This window comes from Lithobates pipiens, unplaced genomic scaffold (genome assembly GCF_037356315.1).
Source record: "Lithobates pipiens isolate NorthernLeopardFrog02 unplaced genomic scaffold, aLitPip1_a1.2 Scaffold_23, whole genome shotgun sequence".
Taxonomy (NCBI): Eukaryota; Metazoa; Chordata; class Amphibia; order Anura; family Ranidae; genus Lithobates; species Lithobates pipiens.
In genome coordinates, this window is record NW_027507785.1 from 137018871 (window position 1) to 137042611 (window position 23741).

The 23741-nt window shown below is 48.5% G+C and overlaps 1 protein-coding gene across 5 annotated transcripts in view; it reads left to right on the forward strand.

Moving 5' to 3' along the window:
* RANGAP1 (Ran GTPase activating protein 1) overlaps positions 1–23741 on the forward strand; it is a 289117-nt gene that overhangs the window by 203929 nt on the left and 61447 nt on the right. For all 5 annotated transcript variants that reach the window (XM_077452418.1, XM_077452420.1, XM_077452421.1 and 2 more), the window contains 3 exons: positions 21760–21859; positions 21941–22025; positions 23358–23538. In XM_077452418.1, the coding sequence (XP_077308544.1) occupies positions 21760–21859; positions 21941–22025; positions 23358–23538 (366 nt within the window). The remainder of the gene's footprint in view (positions 1–21759; positions 21860–21940; positions 22026–23357; positions 23539–23741) is intronic.

Sequence of the window (23741 nt, forward strand, 5' to 3'; positions counted from 1 at the left end):
GTTCGGAGGCCGGGCGTGACGTCGTAACATCGCGCCCGGCCTCTGAACGATCATAGAGACTCCGGGTGCCTCTGTATTCAAATTAACGGCGCCGATCTGGCTAGGAAGCCAGGATCTTTTTTTTTTTTTTTTTTATTCTTCCCAGCCTAGAGGTGAGATATGGGGTCTTATTGACCCCATATCTCACTGTAAATATGTCCGATCGTGCCATATTCCTATTACAAGGGATGTTTACATTCCTTGTAATAGGAATAAAAGTAATCAAATTTTTTTTTAAGTGTCAAACTAAAAAAAATTTAAATGAAATTAACAATAAAAAAAATATATATATATATAAAGCGCCCCTGTCCCCGTGAGCTCGTACACAGAAGCGAACGCATACGTAAGTCCCGCCCACATATGAAAACGGTGTTCAAACCACACATGTGAGGTATCGCCGCGAACGTTAGAGCGAGAGCAATAATTCTAGATCTGGACCTCTGTAACCCAAAACATGTAACCAGTAAAAAAATTTAATGTGTCGCCTATGGGGATTTTTAAATACCAAAGTTTGGCGCCATTCCACGAGCGCGTGCAATTTTGAAGCGTGACATGTTGGATATCTATTTAGTCGGCGTATCCTCCTCTTTCACATTATGTAAAAAAATTGGGCTAACTTTACTGTTTTTTTTTTTTTAAGCATGAAACTGTTTTTTTTAATTGAAAAACGTGTTCGAAAAATTGCCGCGCAAATACCGTTGCAACGACCGCTATTGTCTTCTCTAGGGTCCTTGCTAAAAAAACATATATAATGTTTGGGGGTTCTATGTAATTTTCTAGCAAAAAAATTAGGAATTTTTCATGTAGGAGAGAAATGTCAGAATTGGCCTGTGCGCGAAGTGGTTAAATATAGGCACCACATTGGCCCTGCGCCAATCCAGTGGTACTATTCCTGTCATTAAAAATTGGATACAATGGCTTTGAAATTACAGAGCTCAATTCTTTTAGGATCCGTGGGTGGATGCCATCAGGTCCAGGTGCTTTATCCACCTTTAGTCTGTCCAAATATTATTTCTGGACCATATCACTTTTGAGCCATTGTGGATTTGAGGCTGCGTCACTACCACCCCCATTATAGACATGAGCTCCCCCATGCTCCTTTGTATACTCAGAGCTGAAGAAGGTATTTAATAAGTTAGCCTTCTCTTTGTCCCCAGTCACCCACTCCAGATTATTTTGTAAAGGGCCTACATGCTCAGACTTGACCTTTTTACTATTAATATATTTGAAGAATTTTTTGGGGTTTGTCCTACTATCTTTTGCAATCTGTCTTTCATTTTGAATTTTTGCATCCTTGATTTCCTTTTTACATATTCTGTTCTATTCTTTGTAACATTTAAATGACACTAGCGTTCCTTCATTTTTATATTTTTTAAAAGTTTTTTTTTTTTATAGTTTATAGCTTTTTTTAACTTTGGCCGTGAGCCACATCGGTTTTATTTTTAGCCTTTTAAACTTATTACCCATGGGAATATAATTTGCCGTGAGATCACAGTCTTTTTGAATTCTCATTTCTGTTCTGTGCCCATTGATGCCAATATTCTCTCCCAGTCTAGGTCCTGGAGAGCAGCCCTCATCCTTGGAAAATTTTCTCTCTTGAAATTAAGTGTTTTTATCTTTCCCATATGTGATTTTTGCTTACAGCTAACATCAAATGAAATCATGTTATGGTCACTGCTACCCAGGTGTTCCTTTATCTGAACATTAGTAATACGTTCTGCATGGTTTGAAATTACCAGGTCCAACAGAGCATCGTTGCTAGTTGGTGCCTCAATAAACTGGACCATAAAATTGTCCTGTAATAGGTTTATACATTTTTGCCCTTTAACTGTCCCAGCAGTGCCATTACCCCAGTCAATTTCTGGGTAGTTAAAATCCCCCATTATCACTGTCCCAGCCCTTGCAGCCCTTTCTATCTGTGCAAGGAACTGAGTCTCCACCTCCTCATTAACATTGGGTGGTCCATAACAAACTCCAATGATTAACTTTGAATTGCGCACATCTGTATGCAGTTCCACCCATAATGCTTCAGACTCATCACACTCTCCGTCCACCAGATCCTCTTTCTCACTCTCTTTGAGTTCACTTCTCACATACAGACAGACCCCTCCACCTTTCCTTTTTACTCTGTCTTTCCGAAAGAGTGCATAGCCAGGAATATTAATAGCCCAGTCATGTGAGGAATGAAGCCAAGTTTCAGCAATACCGATTACATCATAGCTCTCCTGATGCACCAGAGCTTCCAATTCACCTATTTTGTTTGGCAGACTTCTGGCATTGGTGAACAAACATTTTAATGCATTAATATATTTTGACCGGTCACATACTGTCCTCTTGGGTGTTCCAAGATTACAACTAGGACTTGCTACTATATTTACCTTGGGTTTATGTGCTTTGGTTACCCTACCACTAATGCCCCTAATATTACCCTCTGGAATATGCTCCACACTAACTATCTCTATCTAAAAACCCCTCTAACTTTTTGGCCATCCTTAATCCCAGCTCATCTGCACCCTCCTCATTTAGATGCAGTCCGTCCCTTCTATAGTACCGGTTATCGACTGAGAAGTCGCCCCAGTCCTCCAGGAACCCAAACCCCTCCTTACTACACCAGCTCTTGAGTCACTTGTTTATTTCCCTAATCTCCCTCTTAATTTCTGGTGTGGCTCGATGTACCGGTAGTATTCCTGAGAATACTACCTTGGAGGTCCTTTTCCTCAATTTAGCTCCCAAGTCCCTAAAATCATTCTTTAGGACACTCCATCTGCCTCTGACTTTGTCATTGGTGCCAGCGTGCACCATGACAGCTGGGTCTTCCCCAGCCCCTTCCAGTAATCTGTCCACCAGATCCGTGATGTGCCGAACCCGAGCGCCCGGCAGACTACATACAGTTCGGCACTTCAGGTTGTTGTTACAGATTGGCCTCTCTGTCCTCCTAAGAAATGAGTCCCCTACCACCATAATCTGTCTTTACTTTCCCTTCACCCCCCCCCCCCCCTCTCACTGGAGGAGTTCTTCCCCTGGCAGCTAGGAGAATCCCTCAGCTCGAGCAGTGCTGGTGCCTGACTGGGATCACCAATGTCACTCAATGGAGTGTACTTATTGGGATGCTCCAGCCCTGGATCGGCCTCCCTGGCACTTGCCCCTCTACCCTTCCTGACTGTCACCCATCTACTCTCTGCTAGTGCCTGCACCTCTTTGTCTCCACCCACATCTGGGCTGGCACCTGCCGTGTACATTCCTGGCTCTCATTTAGGGTGGAGGGTCTTCTCAGTGCTGACAGTTGCTTCCCCAGATTCAGAACCTGGGCTTCCAGGGAAACGATGTGCTTACATCTTGCAAAGCAGTATTCGCCCTCGATCAGATGATCGAGGAATGCATACATGCCGCAAGATGTACACCGAGTCGCCTCTCCACACCCGCCAGTCATCGTACCTATTTAATGAGGATTAGAGATTATACCTAGTCCAAATTACCTAACAACTAGCTTCCTGACACTAATACTCAACAAGACAGTACACAGGTATTCACAGACCAGCGTGCACCCACAATACACAAGTGCTAACGATCCACATACACTACTCAGACAACACGCAGGTACTCACACTACACAGGTACTATGACCCCTGTTATAACCTCCTGTTTTAAACTCTGGTTTTTAACTCACTACTTTGACCAGTTCCACTTGGACAGAGTTCCCATGTGTGAGGAGAAAGGATGTCGTCCGCGCTCCTATTCTATATCTAGGATCCTGCTGTTTCTACAGCGTGGAGTAGACTAGAAATTGGCTTTAAGCACCATAAAAGGACAAATATCAGCCTTTGCTGTCTTTTTTTCAGCGACCCCTGGCATCCCACTCCTTAGTGAGCACTTTTGTTCAGGGGGTCCAGCATGTAGTTCCTCCGGTGCATCCACCGCTACCCCCGTGGGATCTGAACTTGGTGTTATCGGCGCTTCAGAAACCGCCGTTTGAAAATATCAGAGAGATTCCCCTGTTGATGCTTTCCCAGAAAGTGGTCTTTCTAGTGGCCATTACATCAGCCAGGAGGGTTTCGGAACTGGTGGCCTTGTCTTGCAAGTCGCCTTATCTGATTATCCATAAGGATAAGGTGGTGTTGCGTCCACAACCTTCCTTTCTGCCAAAGGTGGTTTTGGCGTTCCACATCAATGAAGACATTGTGTTAACATCTTTTTGTCTTAAACCGACACATCCTAAGGACATGGCCCTCCACTCCCTGGACGTGGTCCGGGCTCTAAGGTTATATCTGTCTGCTACGACTCCCTTTCGGAAGTCAGACTCTTTGTTTCAGTAGCTGGTCTGAAAAAAGGCATGGCGGTCTCGTCGGCCACCATTTTCAGGTGGATCAGAGAGATTGTGGTTCAGGCCTATGCTTGAAAGGGCAGGTGCCCCCCTTTCCGGTCATGGCCCATTCCACCAGGGCAATTGGAACCTCTTGGGCCTTCCGACATTAAAGCGCCGGTCGCTCAAGTGTGTAAAGCGGCGACTTGGTCTTCTGTTCACATCTTTACAAAATTCTACAAGGTAGATGTCAGTGCATCGGCTGATGCCTGTTTTGGCCGCAAAGTTTTGCAGGCGGCCGTGTAATTTGCAATTGCACTTTAATATTTTTCATTTTTTTTGACAAGAAACACTTTTACCTTAAGTAAATGCACTGTTGCATTGTTACTGCAAATTCTGATGCGGTTAAATAAGGTGGTGACTCCCCGGTTAAGGAGCATTCTGTTTTGTGGGTGAAGTTTTTATACTGTGTCCCACACGCTCTATTTTGTGGGTGTAGCTTTTATGTTCCCACATTCCTTTTGTGGGTGAAGTTTTTTTTATGCTGATATGTATTCTTCTACATATTTTTGGTAAAAAATAAATCGCAATAAGTGTATATTGTTTGTTTTGTAATGTTGTCAGCCCTATGACAAAACACATCGCTGGTTCACAGTACTGGATGGAGCTGTCCAGGTAGAGTTGCTACCTCATCTCTTTAAACCGGACACATATTAATTACACAGGTTCTGAGGCTGATTGAATGCAGGTAAGGCACTGAGTTTAATTACCACCTTAATCAGCCACAGAACCTGTGTAAAAAAATGTAGTCTTTGCTACATTCAAATGGGTTCAAATGGAGTGTAATAGGGAGGAGAGGACTGGGGACAGGAAGCAGTTAATGCAGGGAATCAGCAAAAGACAGTCCTGTTGAAGAAAAAAAAAAAGGGAGGGATACTTGGCAATTACTTGAGGTCAGTCATTCTTCCCCTTGGTTGCATATGTTAGCGGGTGTCCAGCCAAGCCACTGCGGCCTCTGGAGTGTCAAAGAAGTGAGTGCTGTCACCATCAGTAATCCATAATCTGCTGGGATACAAAAGACCAAAACGGATTCCTTTTTCTCGAAGCCTGCGTCTCACATCAGTAAAGGATTTGCGTCTTTGCTGTACCTCCTGAGAGAAGTCTGGGAAAAAGAGCAGCCTGGTGTTCTCATACTTGATTTCAGGCATGGCACGAGCCGCCGCCAGGATGCCATCACGATAATTTAACAGCCGCAACAGAAAAGGGCGCCGAGGTGCCCCCGGGCCTCGGAGGATCCGGTGGGCTCTCTCCACGACAAAGGTGGGTGGCACGTCCCCAGATTAAACAAGGTGGATAGCAGCTGCTCAGTGAATTCAGCGGGTCTGGGGCCCTCCGCTCTCTCAGGGAGCCCAAGTATACGGATATTGTTTCGCCTGAGGCGGTTTTCCGTATCTATTGCACGTTCCTGGAGTGCCTTCACCTGGATCTGCAAGGCCTTCGCTTCCCTGGAGTTTTATTGGACCGTGTCCTCCACTGTGGAGACCCTGTCCTCACTTCGGCGACGCGTGACCTGAACTTGTCCATATCCTGACGGATGAGCACGACGTCCACAGTCAAGAAGTCGATCTTTGCTGTGAGGGTTTCTTTGCAGGATGTAATGGCTGCTAGGATCTCTGCTCCTGTGGGAGCCCCCACCTCACCCGAATCCACGACCGCCCGCGTACCGGACGCCATCTCAGCCGCCGACCGCCCTGCAGATGAGGCCGCCGTCGGCGGGGAGGCACGAGGAGTTCTGGAGCCGGATTTCGAGTAGCGGGTCTTAGGGTGGCCCATCCAAGGATCCCCTTGGGATGCTGAGAATTCCGGAAGGAGTCTATGGGCTGACAGCCTGCGGTCCAACAGCAAAGAAAACCCGGTGCCAGGGCTGGTACCCTGACGCAAGAGCTAATTCTCCCCGCTAGGGGGGCAGTGGGCAAATCCTGGGATTCTGCTGGCAGAGTGAAGGAGTAGTTGGTGGTGAGCTTCCGGCAAAGGGTGGCCCCCGTGAGGATGAAGGCACAGGGAGGGCAAGGCAGCAGGTCAGGGACCCAGATGGTGGCACAAGGAGGGGAGTATGTTGCTTCAAGGGGGGCGCAGAGTGGGACACATGAAGGGTAGTACCAGAGGTAGAGACAGACTGTACCTTGAGGTGGGGGAGAAGCCTGGTGCACCAGGTCACAAGATGGTGGCTGTATTCAGGTGTGATGGATCCCCTGGCGCTTCTCCAGGGCCCCGCTCGATGCAGCCCCCTCTAAAAGACCTCAGAGGAACGTGTCAAATTGCGGCAAATTGAGCCCGGGGATGTCCGAGGCCAGATAGGCCTCAAGATGGCGGCAGCTCTCTGAAGTGTGGAGCCGGCCGCGGCCCGATGTAAAACAATCAGCCGGCCAAATTCCACAATACAGACCCGTGCAGATGCAGCAGGAACTCAAGAGCTCGTGTTGAAAACCTGGGGGGCCCACAGGTGTCGGCAGTGGATGGATGGCCGCGGATTGCTAGGCCGCAAGATGGCCGCGGCTGCAAGCTCCCGGGAGCGGCCCCGCGGACCCCCCACAATATTTTGGGCTCCCTCACCAATCTACAACCCCCGGGGGGGTCCGATGCCGTGTTGTGCTAAATCGCAGCCTGTCCTCCCTCGGATCGCGGCAGCCAGGCCCGAGGATGTCCGGAGCAAGTAGGCCTCAAGATGGGGGGGCGGAGCACAGAGCCGGCCGCGACACCGCCGAGGCTCAATCCAGCAGGCAAGCACCGCAATTTCCACTGGGGCCGGTGCAGCTGATGTCCGATGTCCCGTGGGGAGAGTTAGAGACCTTCTCGTGCTGTGCAGGATCAGGATGGTTGCGGATTAGCACAGGATCAGCGGAGCTCCTCTTGAACACGTCTGGTTACTGTTACATCCGGACATGTCCCAAGCACATATGTCTTTAGTGTTTACTTATCTCTCTCCGGGGGCATGGCCTGAAGCAGCATGGAGTAGAACGTGTGTGCCTTGAGCTCTATCCACTACTCCTGTTAAACTTTATCCTGCACTCCACAAAATCCAGCATCTGCCTGGAAAACCTACCTGGAGACTCTCCTCACACCCTGACTATCTTCTAAAGGCCTTCAGCCGCATGGCGGCCTGAACGGGGCGGCGATTTCCCAGCACCTTCAGGAAAGTCCCTGGCTCCGGCCTACTCCCGAAGCCTGCGGCCATCTTGGTACACCCAAGCTTCTGGCTGGCGCTGTATTTGAACCCTGCGGCCTTCTGGATCACCCCACACAGCATTGACAACACATAAAACGTCACCCCAGACCCCTGAGGTATGTCGCCATCAAAATCACAGAAAGCGGTAAAACTTGAACAGTACCGCAGACAGGAAAAGGAAGACATAGAGGAAGATGGCGCTCCTGAGAAGGAGGGGGGGGGAGAACCAATGGCAGGTGACACTGACAGACTGCTTGAAGCAATCACTCTATGTAGAACTTCCCTTACAGCGCAAATTGAGAAGGTAAAGCTGGACATTTCCCTTATTAGGCAGGACGCTCAGAGACCGGGTGAAGGAGACAGAGACCAAGCTGAGCACAGTGGAAGACGCCATTCCGCCCCTACAGTCATCCTCAGATCACATGCAACAGCAAATCCACCAACTCCTCACTAAGCAAGATGACATGGGGAACAGGCTGAGAAGATGTAATTTACACCTGCCAGAATGAAAGGACACTACCAAGTTCTTGGAACAACTCCTATTCAACACACACTTATGGGAGAGAAGCCTTCTACCCCATGTTCGCAGTGGAGCGAGCACACCCCATGCCAGTCCGGAACCCCCCCCCCGCACATTTACAGCTAAACTCCGTAACCATAAAGACCAAGATGCAGCTATTAGAATGGCATGAGAAAAAGGCAATATCCCCCCATGGGGAATGTTAAAGTGCCCATCTACCCAGACTTCTCAGCAGAGGTACAATGCCGCCACCAGAACTTTATGGAAGCCAAACGCAGGCTGAGGAATTAACATTATAAATATTCCATGCTCTTCCCTCCCTGCCTCAGAGTGGAACTTGAGGGCCGTACAGTATTCTTCAAAGATCCGGAAGAAGTTATTTCCTGGTTGGAGCGCCGTGCTATCCCTGAAAGAGCCGATTGATGAAGTCCCAGGTATACTTATCTCTCTCCAAAGCTCTAAGTGTCCTTTCTCTCTGGTGCTTCATATCGACATGAGTCACTCTTAAAAACTTTTTCCAACACATGGGATAAATGAGTGCTTGCGGGGAGTTCAGAACAAGCTTGTCTATTCACAACACAGTTCTCCAATCAGCTCCCACATCAGCTCCACACTGTAAATACATTCAAATACATTCTCTCCGCCATCTCCTCTGTGCTGTTGACACATGAAGAAAGATTTTTACAAATTCTGCACCCTTTTGAAGGGGTGCTGAGAGGGGAAGACTGCAGATAAACAAGTAAAACCTATGTTGGATTTGTTTCATCTCTGTGTATCATCTGAGGCTGTTCACTTTACTGGGTATATGTGAAGGTTTACAATCACTTTAAAGGAAGGAAGGACAAGAACATGAATGCTTTCTTGCCTCTGAATCCTGAGTCAGACATACCTCAGTGCTCTGTTTCCCACATGTTAGTTCAGTTACCTTTTTATCCCATTCCCACCGAGCGTACACAGATGAGCATACTCGGTTTTCGGGGGTTATACCGGGAGGATGCCTGCATCTGCAGGCATCCTCCCGGTATTGTTGTTTAGAGCGGGCGATCGGCTATCTAGGTATAATAACCGATGTGGCTAAAAGCTGCTCGGCTGTTATCCCGGAGGAGCGGGAGGGGACGTTTCGCTGCCTCCCACTGCTCTTCCCAGGCCTCCCTTCCCAAGGGACAATCCGCCACTTCTGCTGGCTGGGGGCAGACTGAAAGGAAGCTGGAAACAGCTTCGCTCCGGCCTCCTGATTGTAAACACGAAAGCGACGTCACAATCGGCTGCCACTGGTGCAGGTTTTTAAAAAAAATATACAATATTCAGAATTGCCGAAAACGGCAATCTGAATACTTTGAAGTGCAAAGGAGGGATTGGAGGTCTTTTAGAGTACCTTTCACCACCTATTACTGTTTCAAGGGATGTTTACATTCCTTGTGTCAGCAATAAAAGTGATCAAAAAAAAAATCTCTTGCGTTCACTGACTGACACAGCTCCTCTCTTAGACCATTGGGTCTTTACGCCACCTTCAGGAGAGGGCTAGGCATAACATGTAATACTAAAACTAGAACTTTCTAGTTCCACCCAAGGGGCAGTCCCTTAGGTAACAACCCCACAGCCTGCATTGCAGCTTCAGTTTTTTCTGCCTAGTGAAGGAGAAGGACCTAGGAACCCTGCGGGCCCATCGGTCTGTGTTTTTTTTTTTTTTTCCTGCTGAAGCTTTGCTTTTTGCAAGATTAAAGATCCTGTGATCTGCTATCAACAGCCGGCTGGGTGACAGGCTGAATACTCTTATCCTTGTAGTCTCTCCAGCCTGGCCAGCAAGCGTGTGCAGACCAGAGCTCCGCACTGGGTCGGCCACGTTATGCCTCAGCACCAGGGGTGGTCAGTGAGCGTAAATGCTCCGGGGCACACATATGACCGGGCTACTGATGTCTGCATCACAGTGAGCCGGACCAGCAGCCACCTCGTACTGATCGGAGAGTGGGTCTGTGATGGAATATCTCCCAGCTCTTCAGGACTGGTAAGTACATCTCTCCCTGCCTCGGTGAGACTGATCAGCTGGCCATTCCCTGGGAGGTCGATTCGGGGGTCTCTCACCTCCTTCTCTTCTCTCATTGTCCCTATCTTCCCTCCCCCCCTTCCCTCTGGGGGATGCTGCATGGGCTGCTGAGCGGTGTGTGCGTGCCATAGACAGGGGCTCTCCGGGGCGCTCTCACTTGTGGGGGGCTGCGCTGGTTGGCTGTGCCCTGGATGTGCGTAGGTCTCCCCCTGGAGGCTGTGTCTGTTGATCACTGTAGAGCTGTTTCACCGCCATTTCTCTGCTTGTTTTTCACTGTCCCTCATGGTATACAGTGCTCAGCGGCCATTTTTGGTGTGACCAAGGAGCTGCTTGCTCTGTGGCCATTTTCCTGTAGTTTGGCGGCCATTTTCCCTGTGCTTATGTCCTTTATACTAAACCCTCAGCAGCCATTTTCTTAAAGCCTGAACGTGTTTTTGGTCAGTTTCAGCACCATTCAGAGCAGCTCTGCACAGCGCGGCGTGGTCTCCTATGCACCTGGGAGCTGACGCAGGCACTATTAGCTGGACGGCACAGAACCAGTCAGGGTGGTGAGTCCTGCCTGAAAGAGTCCTTCAGCCAGCAGCAGTTAGGAGGGTGGGACCATCACTGTCCTAAGTCTCCAACAGGTGGAAGACAGGGCAGGGTCAGCATGGCTTCAGAACCTGGTGTTTCTTCCCCCAAAATCCAGGCAGTTGCAACCGGCTCACCTGCAGACTGTGCAGTGCCTCTGGACACTTTGTCGGTGGTCCTCAATTAGTTCATTGCCAAGATGGAGGCGGTGCGTGGGTGCAAAGGTGGTAAAAAACAGCCCCTGCCCCCCCCCCATCCTCTGGGGAGAGCTCTGGCGCAGACTTGGGCCCTGCCGAGGCTGGTGACCCCTGTTCTGTCATTTCAGATGACGCTGACCAGGACCGATCGGACAGTGAGGATGAGTCCCCGTCTGGGTCCGTGCGCAACAAAGTGCTTGTTGGAGCACTTATCACAGCTGCGCATGATACCCTGAACATTCAGGAGCCAGCAGATCCCTCTGCTGATGTAGCGGTCCCTTTTGGGTCCCTGAAGCCAGCCCGTTCACCTAAGGTGTTCCCGTATCTGTCTCATTTCGATAAGTTCATTTACAAGGAATGGGGTCGACCGCAACGGACCTTTTCGGTCCCCAAATATATGGCGGTGTGTTACCCCTTGAGAAGAGCCTTCTCAAAAAGTGGTTGGCTCCTCCGGTCGTGAACCCCCCAGTATCCAGGTTAAACAAAGTAAAGTAGAGGGGACTCCTGCCTTTAAGGATCCCATGGACAGGAAGGCCGAGGCAGTGGCTCATTCCTTGTTTACGGTCGTGGGGTCAACTATGCGACCAGTACTGGCATCCCATCCACACTTGTGTCGCACACACTCAATGAGTGGGCAAAACTTTTGCACCGCGAATTGGGAGAGCAACAGGCTTCTCCTGTCTGCGTGGAGCTAGCAGACCAGTTAGTGCAAGGCCTTAAGTACATTTGTGACGCGGCCCTGAACACTCTCCCTCTCTTGTCTAGGGTTTCCGTGTCAGCTGTGGTGCTGAGGCGCCTGATTTGGCTAAAATGCGGGTCTGATGAACAGGCATCTAAGAAAGCCCTGGCAGATCTTCCCTTCCTTGGAGATCGGCTCTTTGGGGTCTCACTGGATGACATTATAAAAAATGCCACAGGTGGTAAGAGTACACTACTCCCACAGGCCAGGAAGGCTAAAGAGCCAAGCCGTAGGCAAGGGCCCTCGTTTTCCGCTCACAAACGGCCTTTTCATCCGCCCGGTGCTTTGGTGAAACGTCCCCAGCCCAACAGGATGACCTCTGAAGGACCAAAGCGTCCCTGGAACCGCAAGCTTGCGAGCAAAAGTGCTACCGCATGAAGGTTTGCCCCCGCCCGCAACACGGGTGGGGGGTCGCCTTCGGGAGTTTGCAGCCCGGTGGGCCTCTCGGCTGTCCGACCAATGGGTCTGCGATCTGATTTCCTCAGGCTGCAGGATAGAGTTCCTCTCTTGGCCGAAAAACAGATTCTTCCCCTCCAGCATACCCGTACTCCCGGCTCGCCGGAAGGCCCTATTAGGGGCGGTACGGGACCTGCTGAGCCACGGGGTGATAGTACCTGTTCCGGAATCTGAATGTTTCCAGGGGTTCTACTCAAACCGGTTTGTAGTCCCCAAAAAGGAAGGGGTACATCCAATCTTGGACCTGAAAGCCCTCAATTACTTTTTAAAAGTACAGAGGTTCAGAATGGAATCCCTTTGCTCAGTAGTCGCTGAACTCCATCAAGTGGACTCCCTGGCATCTTTGGACATCCAGGACACGTACCTGCACATACCCATATGCCCTCGGCATCAGAGGTTTCTGTGATTTGCAGTTGGGGAAGCCCACCCTCAGTTTGTGGCTCTCCCCTTGGTTTGACATCGGCCCCCCGAGTCTTTACCAAGGTATTGGCTCCTGTTTTGGAGTTGCTGCGGCAACGCGGGATCTCGATCATGGGTTACCTAGACGATCTCCCCCTGAGAGCATCTTCCACCTCAGAATTAGAGGAGGATGTGGCGATCACCATGTAGACCCTGCAGGAATTTGGGTGGCTGTTGAACCTAAAAAAGTTGGTGATTGTGCCAACTCAGTGTTTGGAGTACCTAGGCTTACTGCTGGACTCCATGGAAGCAAAAGTGTTTCTCCCTTCGGACAAGCTGCAGACTGTCAGAGCCGTGGTAAAACTGTTGATGAACCGCAGGTGGTCGTCGCTAAACTTCTGCATGCGAGTCCTGGCGCTCATGGTGGCCTCATTCGAGGCGGTACCGTATGCCCAGTTTGACACCAGAGTCCTGCAGAAGGAGATTTTGACAAAGGGGAACAAATCTCCATTGTCCCTGGAGCGGCAAATTCAGGTGAGCCCGTTAGTCAGGGGTTCCCTGCTCTGGTGGCTAAGGTCCCCGGCACTTCGGTCCGGGAAGATCAGTCGACCCAGGGCCTCTGGTCGGTCGAGGAATCCAAATTTGCCGATCAATCTGCTCTAACTGAGAGAATCCAGTCAGACAACGCCACGGCGGTAGCGTACGTGAATCACCAAGGAGGAACAAGAAGCTCAGCCGCTGCACGGAAGGTCGCTTAAATCCTTCAGAGTGATATGTACCGGCCCTGTCGGCCATTTACATCCCGGGAGTGGAGAACTGGCAGGCGGATTACCTAAGTCACCAGATGCTGGACCCAGGAGAATGGGCGTTGCATCCGGATGTGTTCAGGCTACTGTGCCTGCGATGGGGCACACCGATTCTCCATCCTGCTTTAGCATCGCTGGTTTTAACAGCATGGCTATGGAGAGCCAGGTGTTGAGGAACCGGGATCTTTCGGCCTGTGATTCCAACTTTGCTGAGAGCACGGAAATTTTCTTCTCGGAAGATACATCATCATACCTGGAAGGCCTACATCTCCATGTGTGAGGAGAAAGGATGGCATCCATGCGCCTTTTCTATTTCCAGGATCCTGCTGTTTCTTCAGCAAGGAGTAGATCAGAAATTGGCGTTAAGCACCATTAAAGCACAAATTTCAGCTTTGACTGTCTTTTTTCAGCGAACCCCTGGCGTCTCACTCTCTAGTGAGCACTTTTCTTGAAGGGACATGTAGTTCCTCCGGTGCGTCCACCGTTACCCCCCATGGGATCTGAACCTGGTGTTATTGGCACTTCAAAACCCGCCATTTGAAAATATCAGAGATCCCTCTGTTGACCCTTTCCCAGAAAGTGGTCTTTCTAGTGGCCATTACTTCGGCCAAGAGGGTTTTGGAACTGGCGGCCTTGTCTTGCAAGTCGCCCTATCTGGTTATCTACAAGGATAAGGTGGTGTTGCGTCCGCAACCTTCTTTTCTGCCGAAGGTGGTTTCGGCGTTCCATATCAATGAAGACATTGTGTTACCACCTCTGTGTCCTAAGCCAACACATCCTAAGGAGGTGGCCCTTCATTCCCTGGATGTGGTTCGGGCTCTGAGGGTGTATTTGACTGCTACGGCTCCCTTTCGGAAGTCAGACTCCTTGTTTGTTTCGGTGGCTGGTTCGGAAAAAGGCATGGCGGTCTCGTCGGCCACCATTTCCAGGTGGATCAGACAGATTGTAGTACAGGCCTATGCCTTGAAGGAGCAGGTGCCCCCCTTTCCGGTCACGGCCCACTCCACAAGGGCAATCGGAACGTCTTGGGCCTTCCGACTTCATGCGTCTGCCGCTCAAGTGTGACCAGCTTGGTCGTCTGTTCACACTTTTACAAAACTCTATAAGGTAGATGTCAGTGCATCGACTGATGCCTGTTTTGGTCGCAAAGTTTTGTAGGCGGCTGTATAATTGCAATTGCACTTAAATTTTTTCCTGTTTTTTTGTGGGTAAAAAGTTTTGGTTATTCCCACACACTGTTGTTTTTTGTGGGTAAAGGTTTTTTATATTAGTTCCCACATGCCATTGTGGGTGAAGTTTTATGCTGTTTTCCCACCCCTCGCTTGGGGACGTTTCAATGGTCTAAGAGAGGATCTGTGTAAGTTGGTGAACGTAAGAGAAAATAGTATTTTCTTGATCATACATCACCAAACACAGGAGCTTCATTACATAGTGGGTTATATAGGCACCTCTGGTGATTGGACACTGGTTAACCCCCAATTAAGGAGAATTCCTCCCCTATATAACCCCTCCCATATGGGAGGCACCTCAGTTTTTTTGCCAGTGTCTATGGTGGTTGGTCACGTAAAACGTGCTATGAAGAAAGCTCTGTGCAGGTCCCTGCAGGGTCCTAAGGGCTACAACAAACCGGATCCATATCTCGGGCCGATATTTTGACTCCCAAGATGATATGATACCCGGGCCTCGTCATCCGAAGAAACAAGGTTTTGCCTGTAAGTCCTCTCCTATTGGAAGACTGGGCTCTGGGAAAACCAGACTTGGTGTACTATTTACATAGTGGCACGAAAGTTTCTGGCAGAGTCTATTACAAGGTCCAGGTAGGAGGTTCTTCTGAGAAGGAACCCCAAAAAAACCTTAAGGTTGGCACAACTCTGCCCCCCGTGATGGGTGAAGGCTGGAATCTGTCTGTTTTCAGCAATTCCTGCGGCGAGGACAGGTAATGGAAGTTAATCCTATATAAATTATATTATGGATTTCTTCATTGAGTAGTTGTATGTCTTACCTGGTTTCCACCATTAGAGGGAGTAAGAGCAGCCTGATGCATACTTCCATGCCTTTCAGATACACATGCTCAGTGAATCCTGGTTCTCCCAGATGACGCACGTCTCCACTGCAATCTCTGCCACAATGAAGGTAATACAGGGGTCCCTCATAGTCTGGGGGTCCCACGCAGCTCCGATGGCGATTCCCTTCCCCCCTCGATACCGGCGGTCCTCGTGCACACGTGCCGAGAGCGCTCCCGTGCTAATGGAGCAGGGGGGAGTGTGGTTACGAGCCGTGAACGCCGGTGTGCACGGCGCTGTACTGCCCAGGCACCAGGCGACAGTTTTAAAAAGCCCAGAGTGTCAGGGGGCTGTAAGTGGAGACACAGAAGCTGTGGGCAGTAAGCATCCCAAGGGATTGGATCCAGGCAAACCTAAGACACCTACTCAGCATCAGGTTGTGCAGTTTAAGCATATATATTTATTGTGAGACTTTAAGCACAACAGTGATTGCACTTTGTACTAGTACCTCTGCTTTGTAGCTTAGGACTATGTCTCCTCGTAAGAGGGTCTCAGGGGGAGGTAACAAGGGCACTGGTAAGTCACCGCCTAGGTCTAGGGGTTCTAAAAATGCCTATAGGTTACCATCCCCCCCTGCAAGACTGGAGCCAGCCTCACAGGATGAGTCAGTGCCCGGTCAGGTTTTGCAGCCTCTCCTAATATTTCAGCCCCGGTATACATCACTGAGGACTCCCTGAGGGTTTTGAAGGGAGAATCATTAATTTTATTTCAGCTTCCCTGAAAGATAGCAGGAAAAGGGGTAGATCCCCTCCCTCTGCTGAGATTCCTCTTTCAGATGACACTTCTGACAATGAGGAGAGATCCCTATCTTGGGACAGGGATCTTGAGCAGTCGGATGAATCAGAGGAAGAAGAGAGAGTCCCCTCCTCCCAGGCGCTCAGAAAACGGGTGCAGTATTATACTGAATTGGTGCATACCACATTCAGAATGCCTGCTGCTGAGGTCGCTACGTCCTCTGTTTCTTCCCTGGGAGTCAGGAAAATCCCACAGACTGCCTTTTTCTTTCCAATTCATCCCTTAATGGATAAATTGTTGTATGAGGATTGGGGACATCCCGATAAACTGTTTGCTCCTCCTAAAAGGTTTTCTATGCTTTATCCTCTGGAGGAAAGTTTCACCAAGAAATGGGGGGTCCCATCTGTCGATGCGGCTGTTTCTTGCGTGAATAGAAACCTGACCTGTCCTTTGGATAATGCTCAGGTATTTAAAGATCCAACTGATAAGAAGCTGGAAACATTATTAAAAGCCTCCTTTTCCTTGACTGGCGCTGTAGTGCAACCTACAGTCGCAGCTGTGGGGTTGTGTCAGTTCCTCTAGGAACAGGTTAAGCAGATGCTTGGCCTCCTTCCCAGTAAGGAAGTGGAGAATTATGCAGAAATACCTAAAATTCTGTGTTTCATGATTGATGCGATTTTTGGATTCTGTCCAACAAGCATCTCGTCTGTCTCTCCTGTTGGTACACATGCGAAGGGCCCTATGGCTAAAGAATTGGGCAGCTGAGCTATCATGCAAGAAGCATTTGATTGGGTTCTCGTTTAAAGGGGGACGTTTGTTTGGAGAAGAATTAGACAAATTCGGCAAAAAATTTCAGGGGGTAAATCTACTCTCCTTCCAGTAAAAAGGAGCAAACGTCCATCATTTAGGCATTCTCTCTCTCCCAGAGCATCAAGCTCTAAGCAGGGGCGACGGCCTTCTCAAGCCCCCTCTACAGGAAAGGCTCAAGGGCCCAGGGGCAGAAGAAATCCTGGGGGCGAAAGCCTGCCAAGCAGAGCCCAAAAGCTTCCTTGTGAAGGGGCGCCCCCGCTCGGCCGAGTGGGGGGAAGGCTCCTGCACTTTGCGGAAGGCTGGCGGGAAGAGATCCGGGACAAGTGGGTGGTCTCTTCGGTATCTCTGGGCTACAAGCTGGAGTTTCAGGAGATTCCACCTTCTCGCTTTCTAAGGTCAAGGATCCCCAGGGACCCAGTAAAGCGAAGACCGCTATTTCTGGCCTTAGATCACTTACTATCGCAGGGGGTGATAGAAGTGGACCCAAAAGAACAGGGTTCAGGGTTTTACTCGAATCTCTTCACCGTTCCAAAGCCAAATGGAAGTGTCAGACCTATCCTGGATCTGAAGGATCTGAATCGGTTTTTACGCATCCGGTCCTTCCGAATGCAGTCACTTCGCACTGTGGTCTCCTCACTGCAAGGGGGAGAGTTTATGGCATCAATAGACATCAAGGATGCATATCTCCATGTGCTAATTTTTCCCGCACACCAAAAGTATCTAAGGTTCGCGGTAGAACGGCGCCATTTTCAATTTGTGGCCTTGCCGTTCAGGCTCGCTACGGCCCCTCGAGTCTTCACAAAGATTCTGGACCCTCTCTTGGCAAACCTAAGAGCTCAGGGTATAGCCGTCATGGCTTATCTAGACGATTTGCTTCTCATAGAGAAAACAGTAGCGCTCCTAAACCACAGTGTTACCAGAACGCTAGAACACCTGGAACGCCTAAGTTGGATTATAAACCTAGAAAAGTCGTCCCTACAGCCTGCTACCAGCTTGGAATACCTGGGTATGGATATCGACACCGCTCAGGGCAAGGTGTTTCTACTAAGGCCAAAAGCCTTGGCCATTGGGGATCTGGTGCGCCTAATTCTGGGCAGAAGATCTTCCCCCATTCGGTTGTGCATGAGACTGTTAGGGAAAATGGTCGCCTCCTTCGAGGCCGTTCCATTCGCCCAGTTCCACTCAATGCCTCTGCAAAGATGCATCCTTGCGGCTTGAAAAAGGAAGCCCCAGTCCTTGGATCTTCCTATGTGTCTATCCCCAGGGACATGCAAGAGTCTCGTCTGGTGGTTACAAACCGAGAATTTGCTGAAAGGCAAAACTTTTCTTCCTCTTCCATGGAAGGTTATTACGACAGATGCCAGCCTGACCGGCTGGGGAGCAGTGTTGGAGGAGACATGCTCGCAGGGGAAATGGTCTGCGATCGAGAAGCTATTGCCCATAAATGTCGCAGTTTATATGGCTCTAATAAACTGGTCTTTCAGACTACGGGGTCTCCCTGTTCGGGTTCAGTCCGACAATGCCACAGCAGTGGCCTATATCCATTACCAGGGCGGTACCAGGAGTCTGGTTGCGCAAAAAGAGGTGAATCGCATACTTGTCTGGGCAGAAAGGCATGTTCCGTGTCTTTCTGCAGTCTTCATTCCAGGAGTGGAAAATTGGCAGGCGGATTTTCTGAGCCACCAGCAGTTGTGCCCAGGAGAATGGGCTCTGCACCCCGACGTGTTTTGGAACATATGTCGCAGGTGGGGTACTCCAGACGTAGATCTGTTTGCGTCCAGGTTCAACAGAAAACTGGACAAATTCATGTCAAGGACAAGAGATACACTCGCTCAGGGGTCGGATGCTCTGACAGTTCCCTGGGATCAGTACAATTTTATTTATGCCTTCCCCCCGTGCCCGCTTCTGTCGCGGTTCCTGGGAAGAGTCAAGAGGGAGACAAAGTTTGTTTTTGGTAGCTCGGCTTGGCCCAGGCGACCGTGGTACGCAGAGATCATGAAGTTGGCAGTAGGCAGGCCGTGGATCCTCCCTCTCTGGCCAGATCTGCTCTCACAGGGTCCAATTTACCATCCTGCTTTACACAGTCTGAATTTGACGGTTTGGCTGCTGAGACCCACATTCTGAGAGACCGTGGGCTTTCGGGGCCAGTCCTTTCTACTCTGGTCAATACCAGAAAGCCGGCCTCCAGGTTTATTTACTACAAAATCTGGAGGGCATATGTTTCCTGGTGTGGACTCAGGGAATGGCATCCTAGAAAGTATGTCATTAGCAGGATCTTGGCCTTCCTCCAGTCAGGCCTAGAAATGAATTTGGCCGTAAGCACCATCAAGGTGCAGATTTCGGCCTTGTCAGTGTTTTTTCAGAAGCCACTTGCATCGCATTCCCTGGTGCAGGCTTTCATCCAGGGGGCTATGCAGATAAGGCCGCCATTCAAACCTCCGGTATGCCCATGGGATCTGAATTTGGTTCTCTCGGCTTTGCAGGGGCAACCTTTTGAACCTTTGCATCAGGCTTCGTTAGTTCTTTTGACTAAAAAATTGGTTTTCTTGGTAGCCATATCCACGGCTAGAAGAGTGTCAGAACTAGCAGCTCTCTCCAGCAAAGAGCCGTATCTAATTATTCATAAAGACCGGGTGGTAATGCGTCCCAACAGGTCCTTTCTGCCTAAGGTGGTTTCAGGATTCCATTTGAATCAAGATGTAATCGTACCATCTTTTTTTCCGGACCCACAGTCCACAGAAGAAGAATCTTTTCACACTTTGGATGTGGTTAGGGCAAAAGGAAAACTGATTGCTTATTTATTTTGCCGGAAGGCCCTAGGAAGGGCCAGGCGGCATCAAAATCCACTCTCTCAAGGTGAATTAGACAGATTATTTCTCAGGCCTATAGTGTTAAAGGGAAGATCCCTCCTTTTCGAGTGAACTCAACTAGGGCTGTAAGTGCTTCTTGGGCAGTGCATCACCAGGCCTCCCTGGCTCAGATCTGTAAGGCTGCAACTTGGTCATCAGTCCACACATTCACCAGATTCTATCAGGTGGATGTCAGAGGGCAAGAGGATATCGCCTTTGGGCGCAGTGTACTGCAGGCTGCAGTTTAGGTCCTCCGGTCCATGGCGGTCTATAATTATGATCTGTGTCTCCCTCCCCTCAATCTGAGCATTGCTTTGGGACATCCCACTATGTAATGAAGCTCCTGTGTCCCGTGATGTATGATCAAGAAAATAGGATTTGTATATACAGTTTACCTGTAAAATCCTTTTCTTGAGAGTACATCATGGGACACAGAGCTCCCGCCCCTCTTTGGGTTTTACGTGGTTTCCTATTGCTTTGCTACAAAACTGAGGTGCCTCCCATATGGGAGGGGTTATATAGGGGAGGAATTCTCCTTAATTGGGGGTTAACCAGTGTCCAATCACCAAAGGTGCCTATATAACCCACTATGTAATGAAGCTCCTGTGTCCCGTGATGTACTCTCAAGAAAAGGATTTTACAGGTAAGCTGTATATAAAAATCCTATTTTTTGTACTCCCCGTAAAATCCTTTTCTCTGTAGTTCACCGACTGACACAGCACCAGCCCCTCCTATTTTTTCTCTACGTTATACTGCTTGTTGACGTACTGAAGTTGCAATGCAGGCTGTGGGGTTGTTACCTAAGGGACCGCCCCTTGGGCAAAACTAGAAAGTTCTAGTTTTATTATTTCATGTTCACATGTTATGCCTAGTCCTCTCCTGAAGGTGGCGTAACAACCCAATGGTCTAAGAGAGGAGCATTGTCTGTCGGTGAATTACAAAGAAAAGGATTTTACGGTGAGTACAAAAAATCCTATTTTTCAAACACTTAACTTAATAATATAAAAATAAAAAAGGGAATTTTTTTTTTTTAAAGCGCCCCGTCTCAGTGAGCTCACGCAGCAAAGAAATCGCATACGGAAGTCGCTCCCACATATGTAAACGGTGTTCAAATCACACGTGTGAGGTATCGCCGTGATCGGCAGAGCGAGAGCAATAATTCTAGCACTAGACCTCCTCTGTAACTCTAACCCGGTAACTGTAAAAAAAAAATGTAAAGCATGGTCTATGGAGATTTTTAGGTACCATAGTTTGTCGCCATTCCATGAGTGCATGCAATTATAAAGCGTGATATGTTTGGTATCTATTTACTCGGCATAACATCATCTCTCACATTATACAACAAAATTGGCCTTACTTTACTGTTTCATTTTTTTTTTAATTCATGCAAGTGTCCCTTTGCCTGTCACCAGATGTAGAGTGAGTGGAGCGCCCCTTGTGGTTTGTCAGACAGATAGCTGAGGGAGTGACAAGTCCCAGTACACCTCACCTGTACTTCCACGAATAGCTCACCTGTCACTGATGACGTCACATCTCTATGGGATGCCCCTCTGGATGTAGCAGGGTGTCTCCATCCTCATGCTGCAGCCTGTCTTAACAGGCAGAGGGAGGGTCCGGGACTCCTCCAGCTGTCACTCTCTGGCTCCACCCTTTTGCCATTCCTGATTTAGCTGTCCAGGGGGCTGGCAATCTGCACCACTGAGCAAGGAATCTGTTTTCACACAGCAAGGAACCTCATGAGATCGGTGATGCGGGGCGGGCAGTAAGAGATGTCATACTACACATAATACCAGGCAGCCCAGCATTTTTCTAGCCGCCTACCCACAGCCCAGCTGCAGAAAGGCCACAGCCCGGTAGTGCCCCGAGGATTGACGACCCCTTCTTTAAGCAATTTTCTAGCAAAAAATAAGGATTTTAACTTGTAAACACTAAATGTGAGAAATAGGCTTAGTCATGAAAGGGTTATAATCTGTTTACATTTTGATTTGATTTTTTCTCTTTGTTAGGAACTTAACCTCTCCTTCTGTGAGATTAAGCGTGATGCAGCACTCACATTGGCAGAATCTGTCGAAGATAAATCTGAGTTGGAAAGATTGGATTTAAATGGTACATTTTGTTGTTCTTTTTAAAAAGATATGCTTTAATGTTTTTATCTTATTGTAACTACATTGTATATTTGTGTCGCAGGAAACAATTTTGGAGAGGAAGGTTGTGAACATATTCAGGAAATTCTTGATGGCTTTAACATGGCTTCTGTATTGGCATCACTGAGGTAGGGAGAATTTAGTCTTTTTAGTTTCTGTGTTCTAACCCCCTGAAAATAGTCACATGTGGAATATTTGTTAATTATTAAAGTGTAAGTCCAGCATAACACTAAAATCCCTGCATCTACAGACATCCATGATCTAACACTAACCTATCTAGCCCTGTAAAGAAGAAATCAGTATACATGCCTTTTTTGAAGCCGTTCCAATCTGGCTCTGCAGAGGACACAGCCGTCAACGGCTGTGAAATGAATGGGGAGTGACGTCACCCATAGACTTACTATGGCGCTTCTGTTGTCTGATGCTTCCTCTGCACCTGCCTCCACAGTGAAGCCGCAGCACAGCCGCGAAATTGTTCGGATCTGTTTTAAAAAGGTATGTATACTGATTTCTTCCTTACAGGGCTAGATGGGTTCGTTTTAGATACATATACATTTCCCAGTCCTGGTCTTGAGCATGATTGATTTTCTGCACCTTTCCCTACTTGTGCCGGCAGTATGGTAGAGAGCAATACTCAGGATTTTTTTTTTTTCTTTTACACACTGATTGCTTATAACTCAATTTTACTGTTAATACGCAAACCATTTTTTTCTGAATGAAAACGACATATTCAGTGTGGCCACAGCTAATCGTATGGTACAGATGGGCTGTAATTGTCCCTCTCTGTACCATTTGATGACTGTGACCATTCACAGAGCTCACCACAATAGTACACAATGAAAGGCATGTAACAAAGCATTTCATTGTGTACAACTTTCATGTGATCTGCTGTGATTGAACACAGCGATCATGTGCTACCGTCAGCTGGACAGTACAGCAATTATGTCATACTTAACTGCTCTGTGCAATGGTTTTGCACAGAGCAACCCTGATCCTCTTCTTCTGGGATCCCCTGTCAGTGCTCCTGCTCCCTCAGTCCTGCTGAGTGCCCACATAGCAAGCAGCTTGCTATATGGGCACTCGTGCATGTTTGCTCTTGAGCCCGCTCTGTGTGTCCATGACACAGAGTGCAGCTTAGCCCCGCTCCTGCTCTCACCTCAGTGGTTGTGGTTGACAGCTTCCGCATCTCTGTCCAATGAGGATAGAGAGAGCCAAGAGAGGTGCTGCTTCCGTGCACATCGCTTGCTGGATTGAGATTTGGCTCAGGTAAGTGTTAGGGTCTGTTTGAAGGTCTTTTACATTAATGCATAGAATGCAATTTCTGCTTTTAGAACCACTTTTAGCTCAAAAGCTTGCACCTGTAAAATCAAGTCATCAGTGAATGCTTTTACAGTCCTGTCTTTATAGGATGTCTTTAAGCGTACCCTTTACATTTCTTACGTTTTTTGTCTTTTTTTTAGTGATGATGAAGGGGATGACGATGACGAGGATGAAGCTGAGGATGATGAGGAAGAGGAGGATGAGGAGGAGGAGGAAGAAGAGGAGGAGGAGGAAGATGATGAGGATGATGATGAGGAAAGAGGGGACGAGGAGGAGGAAGATGAACAGAAAGTGGAGCTATCAAAGAAAGTTCCTGAGCCAGTAAATATATGAATCAGATTTTATTGAAACTCCACATTATATATAGATATTGCGTCATTGTCAGGTTTTTTTTTTTGTTTTTTTTATGATTGTGTATGCATTATACATATAATGTGTGGTCAAACCTAAGCAGGCCTTTGCATTACGTAGTTGAAGGTAAATCTAAAGGAAATTGAATAAAAAAAATTGTATAATGTATGGCC